The following is a 24,506-nucleotide window of genomic DNA, read 5'->3' as shown; positions in this document are numbered from 1 at the left end:
TCGTAAATCTCTGAAGACCCACCTCTTCAACAAGGCATACCACAAAGTAGCCAATGCAAGTGTAACACATCTCCACTTTACTTATAATCAGAACTGTTTTTCTCTTATACCTGCTGGTTTAATTTCTTGATTAATTCAATCATTTAAGTTCTATGATGTCAAGCATGTTCTCTATGTAACAATAATTGCTATCTTCCAATCTATTATCTAACAATAACGATACATTGTAAGCCACATTGAGCCTGCAAATAGGTGGGAAAATGTGGGATACAAATGCAATAAATAAATAAATAAATAAATATCAAGGAAGCGTAGTTTCAGCATGCAGATGCAAGTTTTACATTACCTTTCCCACGTAGAGAGGCTCCGTCCCTGTATACTCCTCCACCACAAAGAACTGATTCCATACCCAGCCTCGTTTCACACGACTACTGCCTGTTGCTGTCAAACTGTTTTGCGACTGCTCCATATCCACTGACATTGTTCCAGAATGCCTCAAGGTGCAGAAAATCAGCAGCAGGGTCCATAAATAGCCCTGGAGTGCCATCACCATCCAACCCCGGGGACTGGTTTTCACAAGCTTCCTCATATCCCACATTACTACACAGGAGAAAGATGTTGTAAGGCCATGGATGCCAAGGACAGTGTGCTCACGGGATGCCACTGGGATACTGCTTCAGGTTTTAGCAGTACATTACTGGTAACCTGACCCTCTCCTTGAAGGGGTCCCACTCATCATGGTGTTCTTGTCACCTGTGAATGGAGGGTTGGCTGTGATTAACATCCCAACATTACTTTCAGGGGCTGTCCCCAAACCCTTCAGCCACTGGGAACAGAACAGACAACTGCTCAACTCATCACATGGCATGGATCATGCTGGGAACTACAAGAAATCCTTCCTGAGAAGATACTGCAATTTTAACAAAACTAAATATAAAATTTTAACAATAACATTAATTCTTTTCTGTAACAGATTTGTGATCCAGGTGGTGCTGGAACTGGAAAGTAATTCATCTGATATCATGTTGTCTCGTGGATTTCATTGTGAGATGTGTCCTCTGACTCCAAACCACTAAACACAGAATTGTATGGATTCCCCAGGCTGTAGGGTTTTACATTCCAATACTGGAACAATAGAACCAACACTGAGATCCTCAACACTTTCCTACCCCTTGAAGGAAATTTCTAGAGGTGAAGAGCCTTGCGAGGAGCTGTCCAGGTTTTTCGGCAAGTGTAGCTTCCCATCTTCCCACCAGCTGACCTTTGATCAGAGCAGAATGGGTTTGGCAAAGAACCCCATAGAAGGAGCTGTCACAGTTCAAACTAAAAAAAAAAAAAAACTTGTACAGGGAAATCCGCGTGGAATGACTTTGGCATACAGTAGTTAAATCTGAACTGAATTGTAGTGACCCATTCTGGGGACAGCTGTAATTCATCAGTTCATGGCAGGGAAACGCTGTCACAGAACTGGGGTTTGAGATTCCATCTGGCAGACTGTGGACCCAGCAGAGAAGTCAGCATGATCGCTTGCTTCCCTTCCCGGATTTCTGGTGGCGGGAGAAGGTCTGGGTTACTCAAAGACACCTGTGGCCTCAGACTGCCCGTCATGTCACTCAGAGCTGCAGAAAGTGTGTCCTGGGCAGTCATTGCTGGAAGTCTGAAAGGAAGAGAGAGAGAGCTCGTTAGTGATGATGCAACTTTCATTCCCTTTCCACATCTTCCTCATTTCTCTCTCAGCATGGCTTTTGCCCATCTTTTCATTTCACCTCTCCCTTTCCATTCCTCTCATTCCTTGTACAGTCTCCTGTGATCTCTTTCTACCTGATGTCTCTTATACAGGGGTTGATATTCAAAGCGATATTAGTGCCACTTGAAAACGACTAGTTACCACTTAAATCAAAACCGGTTATTTTAGTGGGGGGAGGAGTCAGCCAGTTAAATGCCAATATTCAGCACTTAACTGGCCAGGGTCACTGTATAAATAGGACTAACCAATGGCCCATAGATTGTTAAGTGCTGAATATCATACTTAACTGGCTACAGTGTATCTGGCTCCGGAAACTTGGAAATTCAGTGCCGAAGCCCAGGCATGGCTCAGCATTGAATTTCCTGGCACAACGGTGGTCAACAGAATGCTGAGCACCGCTGACTGAATATCAACCCCATAGTTTTTACACTGCATATAATGGCACGTTATACAGCTTTCCTGCTTGCTCATACTAGGGATGGCCCAACCATTAGGCGGAGCCCTAGGGCAGCGGCTTCTCGGGAGCAGCACAGACCTGCTGCAGTGAAAGCAAACAATAGATCCTGACGGTCACATAAATGGAAAGAACCATCTTTATCTACTTTAACCCGCATTTACATATTGCGTTTGCATGATGATCATGATTGTTGAGTGTATCAAAATCTGGGAGGGCTGCAGACTAGAGGTCTGAAAGTTAATTGAGATGGGATATAAGGCTGAAGGTTTGCCTAGGATGTCCAGCACCCTTGCACCAGCTCTCTCTCGTGCAGTTTTCACTGCAGTGACTGGCATTTATAGGATATGTTCATGTTGGGGTTTTTTGGTTCATTTTTTGTTCCACAGTGAATGTCATTATGAGCGCATGCTCTTCTTAAAGAATGCACTCTATCCCCCTAACCCCCAAATTCTATAAATGGCGTCTTAAGTTGTGAGCACTAATTTGGCTTCAAGGCCAAATTGCATGTACAACTTAATTAACAAGCCTACTAGCGCTGATAATTGGTACTTAACCAATTAGTAGCACTAATTGGTTTTAATTAGAATCTATACACACAACTTTCTAGGCATGTTCTATAACATGGTGCATGTAAATTTTATTGCTCATAGTTGAAAAGGGGTGTGTGGCCATGGGTATGGAATGGGTGGGTTGTGGGCATTTAAAAAAAACTATGTGCACTATTATGGAATACATCCAATTTGTGCCTAAGTTAGGCGCAGGTATTTAGGCCTGATTTTAGGTGGACTAAATAGATGCACCTAAATTTTCATCACAAGAATGGTGCGTGAGCATATTCTATAAGCTACACCTAACTTTAGGCTTAGTTTATAGAATCACACTAAGCATGGACTCAACACGGCACCGTGTTTCGAGTGCCTGCCTCAGGAGTCTAAAAAATCTCTCTAAAAACTAATAATTACACAAAAATATATTAACATAAAAAGTTTAAAATTTTATTGCCTTCTGTACAGCTTCACAGTTAAATTTGAAGTTACAACTATATAAAAGGTTAGCTGTTCATTCAGTTTTATGTGTGTCAGCAATATACATTTTTATATACATGCTTCCTTGTATCTAATATCTTTTAGATAAGTATATTTTATTAGCATGCTTTGCAATTTCTAATCTATTTTGTGACTTATGTTGGCTCAATCATGACTCCTTGTCAACTTAAGTCTCTACACACAAAATGTATATTTATTTATTTGTAGCATTTGTATCCCACATTTTCCCAACAATTTGCAGGCTCAATGTGGCTTACATTTGCCGTAATGGCGGTTGCCATTTCCGGGTAACAGAATTACAAATGGTAATGTGTTAAGTTGCAAACATACATGGTAACATACATGTAACAAAACATACGTGAACAGATCATGGTATAGATATATATCATGTGCATATATATGTTAAGGAAGAATAAATTATGGTAATACATGAAAGATCCTGAGTAAGAAATTGGAAGAATAAATTATAGTAATACATGAACGTTCCTGAGTACAAAATTGGGTTGTATCATTCTTTAGGTCATCGACTATGGAGAGACCATATTCGACATAGAGATTGAAGTGGTTATGCTTATTCATTAGTGGTAAGGAGGTTGATCAGTCAAGTGATAAGATTTCAATTATGTCTAAGTCGTGTAAAGTCTTATTTTAAGGTGTTTAAGATGGGTGTTTATGGTATGCCTTCTTGAACAGATCTGTTTTCAGTAGCCTTCGGAAGATAGTTAGGTCTTGCGTTATTTTTATGGCCTTCGGTAGTACGTTCCATAGCTGCGTGCAGATGTATAAGAAACTGGTCGCGTATGTGGATTTATATTTTAGTCCTTTGCAGTTAGGGTAATGGAGATTGAGGAATGTGCATGCTGATCTCTTTGCATGCCTGGTAGGCAAGTCTATAAGGTCTGACATATAGGTCAGGGCTTCCCCGGGAACGATTTTGTGGACCAGGGTGCAAACTTTGAACGCAATTTGTTCTTTTAGTGGGAGCCAGTGTAGTTTCTCTCTTCTGGGTTTGACGCTTTCGTATTTCGCTTTCCCAAATATGTGTCTTTGTTATATATATTTTTAATCCTCATTTTTTTTTTTTTTAATTTCTTTATTTATAATTTTAAATTATTACACTTTCAAGGATAAACCTTGTTCAGCAATTCAGGTAGAAATCAATATCATATTATTCCAAAAATTTCACTTAGTCTAATTGTCAATGAAAATATTTAACAGAATGGAATAATAAAAGAAAACCATAAAATATAAAATTATAATAATTACAACCTTTCTTAGACCCCAATTAAAGGCAAAGGGGGAGTAAAGAATTTAGAGAAGATTATATAGTGGCAAATTCAAAGTAATAATTCAGGCTACTTTTCTCCAGTAATTTTCAACCCTCATTTTAAACTTTTTATGTTAATATATAGTCATGTAACTGCACTTATTAGTTTTTATTGTGATTTTTTAGTCTCCTGAGGCAGACACTTTTGCTGAAACGTGGTGCCAAATCGAGTCCAACTCTAACGTAGAATAACAAACATATTCCTTCATTCCGTCTCCTTGGCTTTTTGGAAGAGTCTTGTTGATCACGCTACTCCCCTATCTTAGATTTGCTCTGTTCATAGCAGATCCTGTTTCTCCACTTCGGTGGTCGATCCCTGTCTAATAACTGCTTCTGAAATTGTAATAAAGGTGGACAGCAGCACTGGTGGTAGAAAAGAAGTAAGGGGAAATGGGAACCTTGGTCTCAAGCCAAACAGAACTCCATCTGGTATAATCCATGCATTCTGATTGATAAAAAGAAAGTGACATTGGCCCATTGGCAGGCTCTAGGGATCTTATCTGTTCCCTTCTCCACTACTGCCAACTCCAGACTTCACGCCTTCTGTCTCGCTGCACCCTACGCCTGGAATAAACTTCCTGAGCCCCTACGTCTTGCCCCATCCTTGGCCACCTTTAAATCTAGACTGAAAGCCCACCTCTTTAACATTGCTTTTGACTCGTAACCACTCGCCTCCACCTACCCTCCTCTCTTCCTTCCTGTACACATTAATTGATTTGATTTGCTTACTTTATTTTTTGTCTATTAGATTGAAAGCTCTTTGAGCAGGGACTGTCTTTCTTCTATGTTTGTGCAGCGCTGCGTACGCCTTGTAGCGCTATAGAAATGCTAAATAGTAGTAGTAGTAGTAGTAATCTGGGACATTAGAGACTTATGTTCTTGCACTAACCCACACAGTGAACCTACCTTTTCTTCTGATAATAGCAGACTTAAGACTACCTCTTTACTCTGGAAAACTTTGGTAAACGACAATCAAGCTTTGCTCTTCCCAACTCCTTTTTCTATCGATGGCTTCAACTATCACACTCCAAAAAAATCAGGAATTCAGGGTACACAACATACTTCTGCATCTCCCTCTTTTCTCATACATTGCACACTGCTTCCCATTTTTATAAACTACTTAAACATATCACGCATACATGATTGCGTGGATTACAAGGTTCATGGCAAAAAGATTTAAATTACACCTTTCAAGAGAAGGAATGGGAGGCATTCTGGTTGATAATCTCTTCCTCTGGGTCTGCGAATATTATTTATTATTTATTGCATTTGTATCCCACATTCCCCCACCTATTTGCAGGCTCAATGTGGCTTGCATAGATTTGATTAACATTGTCATTTCTGGATATTAGATACAGTTAGTAATGTGTGTACTTCTTAGCTCACAGGACTTATTAAACACCTATTAGATCACACCATATTGATTTGGCCACTTTTCCAAATTGCTGGTCAAGAGGCACCTTGCAACATATATTATTTAATTGTAATTATTCCTAGAATTACTGGAATCTTATCTGGTCTGCTGTGTGCAAAGTTCTTCCTATTCAAGCCTCTCTTCAATATAAGCATATGATATTAAGATCATTATGCTTTCAAAACAATTTGAATCAATATTATTATGGAAGCCGCATTGAACCTGCTTTGAGTGGGAAAGTGCGGGGTACAAATGTAATAATAATAATAAAAAAATGTTTCTGTGCCCTTGGCACTCACTACTTGGGCGACGATCCCTAATCATCCCATCCAATCCAACTTTCTTCCGATCCCCAGCAGCTCTCTCTACATCCGCTTCCAATCCTGCAGCACTGAAAAATAATTCCTTCCCAAATGTCAACGTGGTTATCAGTGCAATGTTGGTGAAATAGCGCCCCTTCACTAGCATACAGCTGTTCCCTCACACCCACCAATATTTTTTTTTTCCTCTAAAAACATTGTCCGATCACTGGAAATTATTCTGCTTCCCCATATGTTGTAATCATTCCTCTTTTAGTTAGCATTATTATGAATTCTACAACAATTTCGCAGTACTTTGACAATGTAAGTCCATGTAAGATACACATGCCATGGCTCAATGGAATTTCTCTCTCTAACACGGCTTTGAGAAATTGTTTGTTTTTGAAAGCAGGTCCTAAATGGAAAAACCGCTCTACTGCAGAAGACAAAAATCACTACCAGTCTATAAAAGTACACAAAAGGCAGGGTCTTTTCTCATCAACAAGTCCATGTGCAGTCAGCGCATTCAGCCTACACGCATCATGCAAAAAAAAATGAGTGATTTACACTTCTCCAGTCACAGGCACTGTGCTAGCCTCGACAATAATGGAACTGTGTTCACTGCGTTGATATTTATGCTAATTTGTTGCTCTTGCTAATATTAAATTACATTATCCTTTGCGATTCCTTCTGGCAACAGCAGTAATATGTTATTTGGGCAGCAAATACATACTGCTCTAATATTGTGCACGACTAGCAAAGCACTCATTGGAAATGTAATGTAAATGTATTCTATAGGTGGGTCATCATTTAAAATAAACCATGGGCTTCAGAGCCTTGAAAAAAAAATCACCATGAGGCCCTTTTACTAAGCCAAGTAAGCGTCTACGTGTGCCAAAATGGAGCTACCACCTGGCTACCGTGTGGCTTTTGTGGTAATTTCATTTTTGGCGCGCGTCCGATACGCGCATCTGAAAAATTATTTTTATTTTCAGATGCGCATATCGGGCGCATGCCAAGTGGCATTTGATGCGAGTAGGTCATTACCGCCCGGTCACCGCATGAGTCTTTACCGCTAGGTCAATGGCTGGCAGTAAGGTCACAGACCCAAAATGGACACATGGCAATTTTGATTTTGCCTTGTGTCCATTTTCGGCAAAAATTTAAAAACAAGACCTTTTTTACAGGCACACTAACAAATGGATCGGCATGCGCCCCAAACCCGCGTCTACACTACCGCAAGCCATTTTCAGTGCACCTTAGTAAAAGGACCCCCAAAATCTTTAAGAAATGAGTGGGGTTCCCTTAAAATCCATATCATTAGTTCAAACAGAGATCTCTAGAGAAAAAGTAAGAGGATCCAGAGGGGTCACACCAGCAGCGTACTCTGTGCAACATGACTCATCCACTGCTCCCCCCACCTGTTTCACCAACAACAACGAGAAGAGATGGTGGGTTAGGATACATTTTTCCACCCCTCCACATTTGCACTCCATGTGGCCATAATTCAAATGAAAAATGTTAGAAATGCTTCTGATGAAATGCAGTTCCCATGACCCTAATACTTTTCCTCAACAGGAGCATCAGTCAAATCATCTGAAATGTGACTGAATGAATGCAGTCAATGACTGATAACATTCTGGCAGAACTGTAAATGATATAACCTCACATGTGTTTCTCTGAAAGCAAAACAAAATATGCCGTCAAAATATTTTCAGTTTTCCAGCTGTGCATCAATAGTAACAGATATGTATAAAATGATAGAGATTTTCAAAGCTCTCCAGACATCTAGTGTTGGTGATGAAAATCCAAAACATATCTAGGGGTCAATTTTCAAACTGAGTAATTTGTTCACCAACCACCAATAAATGTATAAGGCTGTTATCCTTAGATATTCAGAAGCAATACAGATACTTCCAGATTCTACAAAATTGTGAACCCACCGCCAGTGCTAAAACCAGAAATTCAACACTGGGCCCTGTGCTGGCTTCGGCATTGAAATTCTGGTTTTTAAAAGCCAAGCACAGACTTAACCAGCCATGGGGACTCACAACATGCACCAGATTAGAACTACTGCCTGGCTACCGCATGCCCCGGGCGTTAATTCTAATTTTGACATGCGTCCAAAACGTGCGGCAGTGTATGCATGCTGACGATAACCGCCCGGTTAACGCACGAGACCTTACCACTACCAGTAAGGTCTCAGGCCCAAAATAGACGAGCATCAATTTTTACTTTGCCGCACGTCCATTTTTGGCAAAAAAGGCCTTTTTTGCAGGTGTGCTGAAAAATGGACCTGCGTGTGCCCAACACACGTGTCTACACTAGCGCAGGCCATTTTTCGGTGCACCTTAGTAAAAGGGCCCCGAAGATAGGACAACTATTTATTCACTCTTATTTATGTGCTAAACATGGCTGGTTAGCTCTGAATATTAGAAGCTCACCAGACTCTGCCCCTGGAACGCCCCTGGAATGCTCCCGACGTAGTTGGCTTCCACTTCGGTGCTAAGTGGTTATTTTCAGTGCCACTAACCAGTTAAGTGTCACTGAAAATGACCAGATAGCCATACAGTGGGGGAAATAAGTATTTGATCCCTTGCTGATTTTGTAAGTTTGCCCACTGACAAAGACATGAGCAGCCCATAATTGAAGGGTAGGTTATTGGTAACAGTGAGAGATAGCACATCACAAATTAAATCCGGAAAATCACATTGTGGAAAGTATATGAATTTATTTGCATTCTGCAGAGGGAAATAAGTATTTAATCCCTCTGGCAAACAAGACCTAATACTTGGTGGCAAAACCCTTGTTGGCAAGCACAGCGGTCAGACGTCTTCTGTAGTTGATGATGAGGTTTGCACACATGTCAGGAGGAATTTTGGTCCACTCCTCTTTGCAGATCATCTCTAAATCATTAAGAGTTTTGGGCTGTCACTTGGCAACTCGCAGCTTCAGCTCCCTCCATAAGTTTTCAATGGGATTAAGGTCTGGTGACTGGCTAGGCCACTCCATGACCCTAATGTGCTTCTTCCTGAGCCACTCCTTTGTTGCCTTGGCTGTATGTTTTGGGTCATTGTCGTGCTGGAAGACCCAGCCACGACCCATTTTTAAGGCCCTGGCGGAGGGAAGGAGGTTGTCACTCAGAATTGTACGGTACATGGCCCCATCCATTCTCCCATTGATGCGGTGAAGTAGTCCTGTGCCCTTAGCAGAGAAACACCCCCAAAACATAACATTTCCACCTCCATGCTTGACAGTGGGGACGGTGTTCTTTGGGTCATAGGCAGCATTTCTCTTCCTCCAAACACGGCGAGTTGAGTTCATGCCAAAGAGCTCAATTTTTGTCTCATCTGACCACAGCACCTTCTCCCAATCACTCTCGGCATCATCCAGGTGTTCACTGGCAAACTTCAGACGGGCCGTCACATGTGCCTTCCGGAGCAGGGGGACCTTGCGGGCACTGCAGGATTGCAATCCGTTATGTCGTAATGTGTTACCAATGGTTTTCGTGGTGACAGTGGTCCCAGCTGCCTTGAGATCATTGACAAGTTCCCCCCTTGTAGTTGTAGGCTGATTTCTAACCTTCCTCATGATCAAGGATACCCCACGAGGTGAGATTTTGCGTGGAGCCCCAGATCTTTGTCGATTGACAGTCATTTTGTACTTCTTCCATTTTCTTACTATGGCACCAACAGTTGTCTCCTTCTCGCCCAGCGTCTTACTGATGGTTTTGTAGCCCATTCCAGCCTTGTGCAGGTGTATGATCTTGTCCCTGACATCCTTAGACAGCTCCTTGCTCTTGGCCATTTTGTAGAGGTTAGAGTCTGACTGATTCACTGAGTCTGTGGACAGGTGTCTTTCATACAGGTGACCATTGCCGACAGCTGTCTGTCATGCAGGTAACGAGTTGATTTGGAGCATCTACCTGGTCTGTAGGGGCCAGATCTCTTACTGGTTGGTGGGGGATCAAATACTTATTTCCCTCTGCAGAATGCAAATAAATTCATATACTTTCCACAATGTGATTTTCCGGATTTAATTTGTGATGTGCTATCTCTCACTGTTACCAATAACCTACCCTTCAATTATGGGCTGCTCATGTCTTTGTCAGTGGGCAAACTTACAAAATCAGCAAGGGATCAAATACTTATTTCCCCCACTGTATACAAGAGAATTAACCAGTCAGCGGCTATTCCCGGCCGGACAATTCTATAAGTGGGTGTCTTCTTTAGAGACTCCAGTGCTGTGTGGACACACAGATTCCATCACAAAATACTAACATAATATAACCTTACATTTACCCGCCCACAGTCACACCAGCCATATAGACGGAATCTATAGAATAGGCATATCCCTTACAGCATCAGGGTGTCTACATCTAAACAACCATTTATACAACTGCATCCTTTAAGATTCTATTACAATGGAGGTGTCTGCTCCAGTTCCTCCCTCCCAAACAGCCTGCAGGGAAGACGATGGAAGGAATGAACATAGAAAAGCAGAGAACAGTCATTCTGCTGTCTAATCCGGCCTCTCTTCTCCCCTTGCTCCTCTCACTGACCCACCCACCCCCTCCCACAGCTCTGGAATTCCATTTGACTACAAATTTAAGCTATGAGGGATCCAGTCCAATACAGTACCAGTCTCGATTATCTGACCTTCACTGATCCAACCATCTGGCATATCCGAAAGACCCCCCCCCCCCCCCCCCCCCGGATGATGTCACACAGCTTCTCTTTGCATTTTTTGAACACGGGACCCTACTTTTACTGCAAAACAGCACCATTGAGAGCAGGGACCCTGCTTTCACTGTCTTTGTTTCTGCATTGTTTGAGGGGTTACCATTGTTTTCCGTATTATCCGACTTTTCATTTATCCAACAATAGATCGGTCACATTTAGGTCAGATAATTGAGATGTTACTGTACCTCCTTTAACTTCTGATTATGTTGGGTACTAGGTCCCATAACCGTATAAACCTTCATTTGTGCCTGTACCCTGAATGCCACCTTCTTAGCAAATGGTAATGCGTTCATGGCGCTGTTCATTATTCTTTGCTTTTTCTTTTTGGATTCATTACCCTCTCCTGAGCAAAATGCATTTAAGATATCTACTTTCTCCTGACCTTCCTCTTTACAAAACTTTCCCTCCCCTTTAATTCCCTTTTTAGTCTTCCTCCTTTCACTTATGACTGCAAAGAAAAGAAAAGAAGGCACATTATGCAAAACATTTATAATAATTATAGCACAGGCTGCGTGGGAATTAATACTCGGCAATTCAAATACAGCTTTAAAAACCTATATAAATATTCTTTGATCTCAAGTGAGTTTCTTAGATGCTTTAATCACTGGTGTAGGATTATATGGATAAACATCACTACACTCAGATGTCCAGGCTTTTGAAAACTGAATGTGGACATCAAAAGGAAAAAAGATCATACCTCCAGGCTGCTCATTCGGAGAGTTGTCTAAAGTACGCACACCTAGGGGAGGGGGAGCTAGAAAATTTGTGAGCTGCGCAGCTAATGCCGGGACTTGTTCAAGTGTGGATTTTAAGCTTCTGTTATCCTATTAACCTTTTGAAAATCTGACTCTACCTGTTTATCAAGAGAGAGAGAGAGAGAGAGAGAATGAGTGTGTGTGGTAGGGATGGGTGGTCATGTGCATTGACATATCGTTGGATGTCATCAAACAAATATGAGCAGAAAAAAAACACATTTTAGAGCCCTTTTACTAAAGTGTGCTAAGCAGTTTTGGCAGGATTATATAAACGGCATGCAAATTTCTGCGAGCAAAATTGCACGCTATCCTGAGATGCGTGCGCAACTAAATCAGCTAATGAGACAATTAGCGCTAATAATTGGGTGCTAGCAATCACTTATTGGTGTAAAGTGGCAATATTTTAGACACGTGCACATCATGCTAAGCACTATTCTATAAAGATCTACGTGCAAATCTTAAGTGTGCAAATGAAAAAGGGGCGTGGCCATGGGAGGGGCATTCACTAAAGATGCACACAGTATTACCGAATACTGAGGATCCGTGCCGAACTTACACATCAAGATTTACACCAGATTTCAGTTGGCGTAAATCCTTGTGTCCAAGGTTCCCAGCGTTATGCGTTATTCTATAAAGGGCGTCGATCCCAGAAAAACCCATTATAGAATACCATTCAACACTAATTTTATGACACTGAATTTTGAGCGCAAGGGCTTTCAAGACCGGAAACAATTGAGAATTCTTTATTCATAGAGACCCGACACAGGCCGTGTTTCGGCGTAACAACGCCTGCCTCAGGGATCTAATAGTCTTAATGCTCTCGAGAGTAGAAGCAGCAAATAGGAACAGACTGCTCTCTTCAGTGATCCTATTAATGGCTGCTTATAGAAGGCTCTAGTGTATCTGTGTAAGCAAACTTACAGCGATGGTAAATACAAATTAAACGGTAACAGCGTGACAATTAAAAAAAAAAACCCGTGTACTTTTTTTTCTTTTGGTGTTGTGTACCATTGAACCCTCTTTTTTGTTCCCTACTGAATTTTGTGCGCTATTTACTGACCAGCCCCTAACGCGCAAATTAGCGCATGTTAACTGCTTTTGCACAAGCACGCCAACTGTTTCCACAGTGGCATGGTGGTTAGCGCACACTAATTTGTGCATTTACTGCATGTTGTGTTAGGGTGAGGGGCGAGAGCTAGGAGGGTCTTGGGTAGAGAATGAGTGTGGATTGCATATTACAGTTAGAGCACTGTAAATGCTACCCATGGTTTGTTTAAGAACATGATAGAGTGAGCTCTGGTTAGCAGGTCATTAGGGGAGTGACTGGAGGACCTGGGAGGATCTTTAGGATATATAAGGGAGTAGCTCAGAGAAAGAGGTTTGTCCCTAGTTCTGCCTTTGATAATGTAACTACAGCCTTGGGTGCTTGATGGACCTTTGGTCTGTCCCAGTATGGCAACACTTATGTACTTATGTGCTTGGGATTCTGAATGGAATCGTGCTACTCTTTGGGGTTCTACATGGGATGTTGCTACTATTTAGGTTTCATCCAGGTACTTGTGACCTGGATTGGCCACTGTTGGAAACAGGATGCTGGGCTTGATGGACCTTTGGTCTGTCCCAGTATGGCAACACTTATGTACTTACTAGTAAAAAAAGCCCGTTTCTGACACAAATGAAACGGGCGCTAGCAAGGTTTTCCTCGGAGTGTGTATGTTTGAGAGAGTGTATGTGAGAATGACTGTGTGAGAGAGAGAGAGTGAATGTGCAAGTGTGTGTGTGTGTGAGAGAGAGAGTGAGTCTGGTTGCGAGTGTGTCTGTGAGAGAGAGTGTGTGTGTGAGAATGAGAGTGTGTGCAAGTGTGTATGTGAGACACAGTGTGAGAGAGAGAGAGAGAGAGAGTGTGTGTTTCACACAGATACAGTGTGTGCGAGAGTGTGTGTGTGTGTGAGACACAGACTCTCTGTGAGACTGAGTGTAAGAGACCAAGAGAGTGTGTGAGTGACTGTGTGACACATAGAGAGTGAATGTGATACAGTGTGAGACATAGAGTGTGTGAGAGACAGTGTGTGAGAGTGAGAGAGAGAGAAAGACATTGACTGTGAGAGAGAGTGTGTGTGAGAGAGTGTGTGTGACAGAGATACCTCCCCCCCTCTCTGGTGTCAGCCCCCCCCCTCTCTCTGGTGTCTGAGCGTTACTGTACAGGACGCTGAGCTCTGGCTGTGCTTCAAGGAACTGACCAATCCTATATAATAGAATGCACCTCCAACATTCTGAAGCCGAGAAACCTCATGTGGTTGGTCACTTCTGCTTGTGACGAACCCGGAAGTACGTGATGTCAACTCAGGAGATGGATACAGAGAGCAGGAATGCCTCAGTCATGCAGTCGGCTTCAGAATGTTGGAGATGCGTTTTATTATATAGGATGTACTTGGGATTCTGAATGGAATCTTGCTACTCTTTGGGGTTCTACATGGAATGTTGTTACACTTTGAAATTCTGCATGGAATCTTGTTATTCTTGAGAATTCCAGAGTTTTGCTACTCTCTGGGATTCTGAATGGAATCTTGCTACTCTTTGGGGTTCTACATGGAATGTTGCTACTATTTGGGTTTCTTCCAGGTATTTGTGACCTGGATTGGCCACTGTTGGAAACAGGATGCTGGGCTTAATGGACCTTTGGTCTTTCCCAGTATGGCAACACTTATGAGTCCATTCTATGATATGAAAAAGAGCAGGTTCCTGGATCTTTTTGAGTATTTAACAGGCTCTGGGCTGGTGTAAGTAGTTGGATGAACTAATTTTGATAATTTCAGTGTTGCTGGCTTTCCTTGAGATGGGTAGCTTTAGTTTAAACACCACTGTATGAAGGTCTGACCAGAGTGGCTGGGTAAACTGCATGCTACCAATAGTTAGCACTTGTAGGGGATAGTGTGAATGAAGTACCTGATCAAATGTGTGATGTGCAGCATGTTGATCTGTCCACTAATTGGGCCAGTGTTCAGAAAGTCTTATACAGAGTCTAGATCCTCATTATTCACACTGATATTGAAGTCTGTGTGGATTAAGATTTCAGGAGTTTTAAACTTTCTAAAGCATGCGTGATTTTATTAAATATCCTAGTCCAATTTGGGTAACCAGCAATAAATAAAATATACATATGACCTCATTGGATGAAGGGGTGCTTATTTCACATTTTTTGATTCTTAAAAACTGCCTAGTAAACAGATTGGCTAAAGTTATAAATTTCTTGTCATTATATATTATGCCTAGTATACAGGTACTCACTTTAAACCATCAAGAACCTCAGGCTAAAAATACGATTTAATAGGTGACAAAATGACAGTCTTTGCACAGAGTAAAATAGTGTACTAAAACGAACCCTCTGAGATGAGCAGGAGGGGTAAGGGTCCCTCATTCTTTCTCTCTGGAATCAATGAAAGTGATGTGGGGGTTTCTCTTGGTCTCTCTTACATCCATGAAGATGAGGCTCCTTGGCTTTTTCTGACTCGGGCAAATGTAAGGCAATTACGACAATTTTTACAGATAGATTTGGCAAGATACAAACACAATATAAGAGAAAGGATGGTCTTTCCCTCTCTGAGAACCATGGACAGAGCAAAGGAGGATTCCTTTCATTCTCCTTGGGACTCACAGTAGGGGCAGAGGATTGCTCACTTTCTATTTGGGATATGCAGAAGAAATGGGTCTCTCTCTTTCTCTGACCCATGAAAAGGATGATGATAATGATGAGACTCTCCCCCCCACCCCCCACCTTACGTACTGGGACCTGCAGAAGGATTTCTCACTTTTTCTCTCTTTGAGACACACATTAAAAGCAGGAATCCCATTCTCTTGTTAGGAACCTGTCAAAAATTTTGGTTCCTTACATCTCTAGGTTAAAATGCTTTATAAGGAGTTGTTTTGAATGATTTCTGCACCCTTCAGTTATGAGATTCTCCAGAATTTAGCTGTGCTGTAGCTAAAATCTTATCTGTGTACTAAATATGGGAGTTTCTTCATTTCTGACATGAAGAAGAAGGTATTAAGGGCAATTCTATAAATTGGCACATCAGTCTGGGCATCCCAATGCCAGGCACTTAGCAACAATTCTACGATGGCATCTTGGCACTGTTCTAGAATACTAGCGCAAGGTGGGTCTATGATGGCATCTTGGCACCATGATTCTGTTCTTGATTACTAGCGCAAGATGGGTCTATGATGGCATCTTGGCACCATGATTCTGTTCTTGATTACTAGCGCAAGATGGGTCTATGATGGCATCTTGGCACCAAGATTCTGTTATAGAATACTAGTAAAAGAGGCCCGTTTCCAACAGAAAGGAAACGGGCGCTAGCAAGGTTCCAGGGCCCCCTCCCTACCTCTCTCCCTCTGTCCTGAGATATCCAGTGCCCCTCCTCTTCCTCACCCCTCCCCCTCCTCACCCCTCCCCTTCCCCTCCCACTCTCCCTTCCCCCTCCCCTATTTTGCATAATAAGATACTTCCATCCACAGCACACCCAAAATTTCTCACTAAGGTGGTGTCTCTATTTCTTTTAAATCAATCCATCATACTTCCGGACACAATATCCCCAGGCACTCAGGATAGCGGTTTGTATCTTTTTCTACTGAGAACATGCAGAATCCTCATGACACTGCTCATCACCATCGGACTACGGCTAGTTAGTACAAAAGCTCACCTTCACAGAGCTCCCCCCCCCCCCCCAAATAAATATCTGTAAAGTAGCTAACATGGGTATCCTTGCATACTTTTACGGAACACTACTGCATCGACATTGGACGTTAGTTAACCGACTCCTCCAGTTTCGATTTTGGACATGCTGCGCTCCCCTCTGACGCAATTTCCTGGTTCCAGCAAGGCGGATACAGAGGCCAGAGGGAGAGAAGTAGGGAAGTTGTGTATCATAGGGGAAGGGGCACTGGAGAAGGAAATCTGTTGGCTTGTTAGTAGGCGACTTCAGGTATGAGTTTGACGGAGGTGGGTGTGTGAGGACGAAGAGGGAGGGCCTTCTTCCCGGCGTGCCTTGTTGTGCCTCCTTTTGCTGCTGCTCCCTCCCGCTCACTTGCAGCAGCACACACGCATCTTTTTCATGTTTTCTTTTCAGTTCTTCTTAGGGTTCTAAATGGAATTACAAAATGCGTCGCGGTTTCCCAGGCAACACGATGATGTCACTGGAAGGCTTCAGACATTATGAACCGGGCTTCAACTTCCTGGCAGTCAGCTTCAGAACGTTGGAGGTGCAAATTATTATAGTAGACTAGTGCAAGGTGGGCATGCCCATTTGTTGGAACACCCTCTTATGCCATGTCAATGGTAGGTGTAAATTGGCACGCCTATGTGTGCCAAGTGATGAGCATAGTTTATAATATTCTAAAGGCTAGCACCCTAATTCTATAAAAGCTGCCAAAAATTGCGTATGCACCCAATTTACACATGCAATTTAATTGAATGAACCAATCAGTGCCAATAATTGGCTTAACAAGCAATTATTAATATTAATTAGATTTTGTTGGAATTTACATGCCTAAATTTTATACACGTGTAAAAAAAAAAAAAGGGGTGTAGAAATGGGAGGGTCAAAGGTGGAACAGGGCCATCCTAGTATTTAAACACATTGTTACAGAATAACGGGAATACACACCTTATACGTTTACACCACATTTCAGCTGTTGCAAATGGCCATCTTTGCGGGGAAATAACCCATTAATCATTGAGCAAAGCTGACACTGAAGACGGCCAAGGGGGTCAGTCCTTGAGACAGCCCAGGACAAGGGCGAAACATGCCTGTCGGACAATGATAATCCCCCGGTCTGACACATCTAAAAAAAGATGAGTACTTGATATATAAGAATCAAAAATATCAATTAAAAGTAAAAGTAATAATAGGCAAGTCATAGCAAATACTACATAAGTACATAAGCACCGCCATACTGGGAAAAGACCAAAGGTCCATCAAGCCCAGCATCCTGTCTCCGACAGCGCCCAATCCAGGCTTCAAGAACCCGGCAACTCCCCCCCAAAAAAAACACATTAAAAAAAAAATAATGTTCAACCCCCTTTAAATTCCGTAAGGCCAGCTGCTGTCACTATATATAGTGAGCCGCTAGATCCATTACTATGAAAGATGATTGGCAATGAGCACCACTGAGGTTACTAAGAAATAGAGAAGATATTGCTGAAATTAATTGATTACCGAACTGAGATGATATAAGAAACTAGACATTGGGAACCGGCTGTTGTATATGTGAGTGTGCCTAAAGTTAGGCATGATTCCTGGATGTAAGCCTTATTCTGTAAACCACACCTAACTTTAAGTGCATCTTATAGAATAGCACTTTTTTTGGCATAGATTTTTTAGGCACCATATATAAAATATAGACCTATGTGTGGAACTGGGAGACATGTACATGGCCCTCCCATTCTCTCTCCATGTGTGTGTCCTCCTTGCAGTTAGGTAATATGAAAATTAGGCACTACCTTATAGAAGAGCACCTAGTGTGCATAGAGGGGCATAATCGAACTGGGCGCCCATCTTTAAGGGCGCCTTGGCGAAGGGGCGGGGCATCCCGTATTATTGAAACAAGATGGGCGTCCATCTTTCGTTTCAATAATACAGTCGGGGACACCCAAATCTCGACATTTAGGTCGACCTTAGAGACAGCCGACCTTGGTTTTCACCGATAATGGAAACTGAGGACGGCCATCTCAAAAACGAACAAATCCAAGCCATTTGGTCATGGGAGGAGCCAGCATTCGTAGTGCACTGGTCCCCTTTCACATACCAGGACACCAACTGGGCACCCTAGGGGGCACTGCAGTGGACTTCACAAATTGATTCCAGCTGCATAGCTCCCTTATCTTCAGTGCTAAGCCCCCCAAAACCCACTCCCCACAACTGTACACCACTACCATAGCCCTTACGGGTGAAGGGGGCACCTACATGTGGGTACAGTGGGTTTGGGGGGGGGGGCTCAACATTTACCACCACAAGTATAACAGGTGGGGGGTGGGCCTGGGTCTGCCTGCCTGAAGTGCACTGCACCCACTAAAAACTGCTCCAGGGACCTGCATACTGCTGTGATGGAGCTGGGTATGACATTTGAGGCTGGCATAGAGGCTGGAAAAATGTTTTTTAATTTGTTTTTTTGGGTGGGAGGGGGTTGGTGACCACTGGGGGAGTAAGGGGAGGTGATCCCTGATTCCCTCCAGTGGTCATCTGGTCAGTTCAGGCACCTTTTCGAGGCTTGGTCGTGAACAAAAAGGGACCAAGTAAAGTCGGCCAAGTGCTCGTCAGGGACACCCTTCTTTTTTCCATTATCGGCAGAGGACGCCCATCTCTTAACCACGGCCCCATCCCGCCTTCAGTACACTGCCAACATGCCCCCTTGAACTTTGGTCGTCCCTGTGATGGAAAGCAGTTGAGGATGCCCAAAATCGTCTTTCGATTATGCCGATTTGGGCGCCCTTCTCCTTCAAAAATAAGCTGGATAGGTACCTAAGAGTCATTGAATTGTGCCTTTCACATGGGTAGGTGATGTCTATCTCTACGTAGAACTTTATAGAATTGCCCCATAATAAACTGCCTTCAAAAGCTAGTCATAAATGTATTGCAAGTCCAATAAAAATATCATCTCTTCTTTTCTTGTTTTGCTTTGTTTCTATTTATTATCTTCAATTTTTAAAAAGAATGACTTTTCAAACAGAGCAAGTAAAGTTATTTATCTCTCAAACTTTTAAACAGTCAGAGCAAAGTGCTATAAATTTCCAAGTTTACCTGGTGTTTGGTTAACAGCAGGTGACATTTGTAAAGCTGGTAAAATGAGATCTGTGTCAGATAAACATTTTTCATCCTTGGTTTCTCTTTTTTTTTTTCTTTACATGACATGTAAAATATTTTCCAGAACTCCCAACATGAATTTTGCAGATCTATTACCTAGTTTTGTAGACAAATCAGATAGTAAAATCTAAAATACATTTATTAAATGCTGAAGTTTCATTACATTTTGGACCCACAGAAAGATAAACCAAATCTCTTGTTATACAAATTCAACATTATTGGTTGGGTTAGAAAGAAGTTGCAAAAAAAATTTTTTTTTTTTTTTTACTGGAGAATATATAAGTTCACATCATCTATTTTGAGAAAGAAAGAAAGAAAGAAAGAAAGAAACTCAGATGTTTGTCATATCTGAAGCTTCTCATTCTCTTCAGAGGGCTGGAAATGAGCTATCTCCAGGGTATACACTGCTCAGTATTGCATACCCTTTAGGCATGTGAAAGTAAACTGTCTCTAAGTTCCTGAGTAGACCAGTCTCTGTAGGACTGTGTAAGTGAGCTGTCTCTGGGGTGTAAGTGAGCTGTCTCTGGGGTTTAAGCTTCTCAGCAGTATTGTCTCTGTAGGACTACAAAAGCAAGTTGTCTCCAAAATACAAGGTTCATATTACATTACATTTCTGACTTGTATCCCGTTAAACCTCGCGGTTCTAAGCAGTTCACAATAATCGAGAGGCCAGGACAATCCCTGGGAATTCTATTGCACCAATGAAAAATAACAATAACTTACAGTTCTAAACATCTCATAACACATATTTCCTGAATAATCATGTTTTAATCTTCTTTCTAAATGTAATATACTGTTAAGGAAATACATGAGAGTGAAAGCCAGGGCTGACTTCAGGGATGTGCAATCTGTACAATTTCACAGGACAACGTGGCACTGTATCAGGGGTACACGATGCCTGCAACACTTGGGATGACCTCCCTGTATCATTGGGCACCACCAACATGAAATGCAGCCCTAGAGCAAATGAGCTGTTTTTGCATGATAGTAAAAGCAAACTGTCTCCAGGGTTCAGGCCAGCGAAGGGAAGCTAGAAAAGTTTCATTTTCTGTTGTATCCTGTGTCGTTTTAGGAGAATGTTTGTTTTGTTTGGGGGGTCCCACTCCTTGTGTCATTATGGGAGAAGACACAAAATGAAAAGTTTCTGTCTCCCCCTGATCCAAGCACCACATCCCTGCATGATCCAAGCTCCCTCCTGTACCCCCCTCCCAGGGCCTACCTCCCTAGTAGCCTAGCAGGGTGGTGGACTTTGGTCCTGAGGAACTGAGTTCGATTCCCACTTCAGGCAGCTCCTTGTGACTCTGGGCAAGTCACTTAACCCTCCATTGCCCCATGTAAGCCGCATTGAGCCTGCCATGAGTGGGAAAGCGCGGGGTACAAATGTAACAAAAATAAAATAGATACTATTGGAGATTCTACATGGAATGTTGCTATTCCACTAGCAACATTCCACGTAGAAGCCTGCACGGCCACATTGGTGATCTGCAAGGGCCGACTTCTACATGGAATGTTGCTAGTGGAATAGCAACATTCCATGTAGAATCTCCAATAGTAGCAACATTCCATGTAGAATCTCAAATAGTAGCAACAGTGGAGGAGTGGCCTAGTGGTTAGGGTGGTGGACTTTGGTCCTGGGGAACTGAGGAACTGAGTTCGATTCTCACTTCAGGCACAGGCAGCTCCTTGTGACTCTGGGCAAGTCACTTAACCCTCCATTGCCCCATGTAAGCTGCATTGAGCCTGCCATGAGTGGGAAAGCGCAGGGTACAAATGTAATAAAAAAAGGGGGCCATTACTAGCAAATGAAACCCTAGTAATAACAGAAAATGGCTGCTCATCTCTTGTACAAGCTGCTATTAGAAGAGCTTTCTGCAGAGTTTCCACTGACAAGGATTTTTTCAGCTACCAAGTCAAACTTTTAAGTGCCTCCATATGTGCCTTGTTTTGCTTTAGCCAATACTGATTCTTCTAAGAAACATTTTGTACCTTATTTTGCATACCGGTTAACAGTAAGGTAAGGCCAAGTAACCAACTTCTACCAAAATGTGGAAACAATTAAATGACTAATGATCAAAGTGTGCTCAAAATACTAATAACGTAAAAGTCATCTCCATTTGTAGAACATTTCAAACATCAAAAAGTTGATTAATTTCGAAGCGGCTGTCTGACCCTCAGTGGAGCTGTCCAGCTCATGGTGCTGAACAGTCGTGAAACAGTCTAATAAGCTCTGAAATTTATTGGTCATTTTTGTTATAGAGTACATTCGGTTTATTTCACAGCTCCTCTCAGTTCTCATGTGGAATATCATTGCTACCTGAAAATACCACTAACACTTTAAAACTTGTATTATTTCATTTCAGTTTCTCTGGCAAACTTGGGAGGTGTAGTCTCCCAGCCCCCACACTGTTCCTTTCTGGTTAGTTACATTTTGGAGATAAGGACCTTTCAAAATCTCTCCCATTCATAGAATACCACTGTATCACTCATTAGTTATAATTAAACCCAGAAATATTTTCAAGATGGATATAATTCCAGAACTGAATGTAGATTGAGCTACTAGCTATACTGGTCCTAAAGCACTTGAATCATCGTAGGTGATGCTACTTTTCAAAGAACCACTTTGTACTACTATCTGGCCTCTGCTCCTGGGTGAAAGGAATCTCGGTCATCATACAATAGTGACACCTACTGGTAAGATAAAGGGTGCATACATACCAGCTCCCAGAGTAAGCCAACAAACTTCAATGGCTGGACTAAATAGGAGCTAGAAGAAGATTAAAGTGTGTTTGTGTGTGTGTGTGTGGGGGGGGGGGGGGGGGGATACTGGATATTTGCAATTGCTGATTCTCACTAAGCTGGAAGCCCAAAGAACTGGAATGGGGCAAAAAAAAGAGCATCAGCTTTCCAAGATCAGAAAGTCTTGAAAACTCCTTTATTGCAATGTGTTTTTGAAAGTCATAACACCCTATTATTGCCTTGACTGGTGGAATAAACGCTCTATCAATAAAGAATAGAACATTTATTTATTTGTTTGCAGCGTTTGTATCCCACAATTTCCCACCTGTTTGCAGGCTCAATGTGGCTTACATTTTTCCATAATGGTGATTACCAATTCCGGAAGAGAAATACATATTTAAGGTGAAGGAGACAGAGAGGGGCATAATTGAACGAAAACGTCTATCTCCATGGGCGTTTAACTCCGAGAACGGGTCCGTGAAGGGGCGGACCAAACCGTATTTTCGCAAAAAATAGACGTCCATGTTTTATTCGACAATTTGTGAGCTGGGCGTTTTTGTTTTTCAGCGATAACGGAAAATGAAAGCGCCCAGCTCAAAAACGAATAAATCCAAGGCATTTGTTTGTGGGAGGGGCCAGGATTCATAGTGCACTGGCCCCCCTCACATGCCAGGACACCAACCGGGCACCCTAGGGGGCACTTTTACAAAACAAAACAAAAAAAAAGGTAAAAGAGCTCCCAGGTGCATAGCACCCTTCCCTTGTGTGTTGAGCCCCCCCAACTCCCCCTCAAAACCCACTGCCCACAAGTCTACACCATTACTATAGCCCTAAGGGGTGAAGGGGGGCACCTACATGTGGGTACAGTGGGTTTGGGGGGTTGGATGACTAAGCATTAAGCAGCACAATTGTAACAGGTAGGGGGGGATGGGCCTGGGTCCACCTGCCTGAAGTCCACTGCACCCCCTAACAACTGCTCCAGGGACCTGCATACTGCTGCCAGGGAGGTGGGTATGACATTTGAGGGTGAAAAACAAAAATTTTTGAAACATCATTTTTTGTGGTGGGAGGGGGTTAGTGACCACTGGGGGAGTCAGGGGAGGTCATCCCCGATTCCCTCTGGGGGTAATCTGGTCATTTAGAGCACTTTTTGGGGCCTTATTCGTGAAAAAACAGGGTCCAGGAAAAGTGCCCTAAATTCTAGCTACAAACGCATACTTTTCTTCCATTATCGGTGAAAGGCGCCTATCTCTGTTCGGGTGATAACCATGCCCCGGTCCCGCCTTCACCACGCCTCCGACATGCCCCCGTCAACTTTGTACGCTTCCGTGATGGAGTGCAGTTGAAAACGTCCAAGTTCGGCTTTCGATTATACCGCGTTATTCGTTTTTGCGAGATAAACGTCCATCTCCCGATTTAGGTCGCAATATAGGCGTTTTTGTCTTTCGATTATAAGCTGGAGAGTGTATTAGGTATACAGATAAAGAAAGTACATTTTCGTAATCAGAAATAAAAGGTATTGGATTAACTTCAATCGTGATAGATTACCTTGAACAATCAGGAATATTAAACTTCAATCTTGTTAAATTAGTATGGACAATCGGGAAATACAGAACTACGTTTAGTGAAGATTTGGTGTAAATTTTGTTAACTGGTATTTAGGATGGATTATTGTTGTATGCTTTTGTTGAATGTTATTACTCTGCATCCACCCAAGTCGCCATCTGAAAATGTGATCTCATCAATGAATCATGAATCCTACCGTCCAGTAGGTCTCAAAACAAACTACTAACAGCACACACTAATGCCATTAACATGCATTATTTGCCACAGAGCCCATTTTTGTTAATGAGCCCTGAGATAAAATACACATAGCAAGAGGTATTAGCATACATTTATCTATTAGTGAAAGACCCCCTATATAATCTACCGTAGATTCCTTGATCTACTCTAAGGGAGTCTTTTATTAAGTTGCATTAAGCAGCTAGCATGGACCAATGCTAAAGTCTACTGCACGTTAAAAACAGCAGCATGGTAACAAACCTTGCACTAGCTGCTTAACGCAGGTAAGGGCAGGAACTGGGGCATGACATAGGTGAGTCAGAGGAGTGACCAGCTGTGACA

General features: G+C 42.4%; 1 protein-coding gene across 1 annotated transcript in view; it reads right to left on the bottom strand.

The window, feature by feature from the left end:
* Positions 1–24,506, bottom strand: part of CDH22 (cadherin 22) — a 426,692-nt gene that overhangs the window by 287,445 nt on the left and 114,741 nt on the right. Inside the window, exon 2 of the mRNA XM_030212813.1 lies at positions 347–1,657. Coding sequence (XP_030068673.1) covers positions 347–598 — 252 coding nt within the window. The 5' untranslated portion in view covers positions 599–1,657. The remainder of the gene's footprint in view (positions 1–346; positions 1,658–24,506) is intronic.

This window comes from Microcaecilia unicolor, chromosome 8 (assembly GCF_901765095.1).
Source record: "Microcaecilia unicolor chromosome 8, aMicUni1.1, whole genome shotgun sequence".
Taxonomy (NCBI): domain Eukaryota; kingdom Metazoa; phylum Chordata; class Amphibia; order Gymnophiona; family Siphonopidae; genus Microcaecilia; species Microcaecilia unicolor.
Note: the sequence above shows the minus strand (reverse complement) of the source record. Positions and strands in the feature narration are given on the sequence as shown.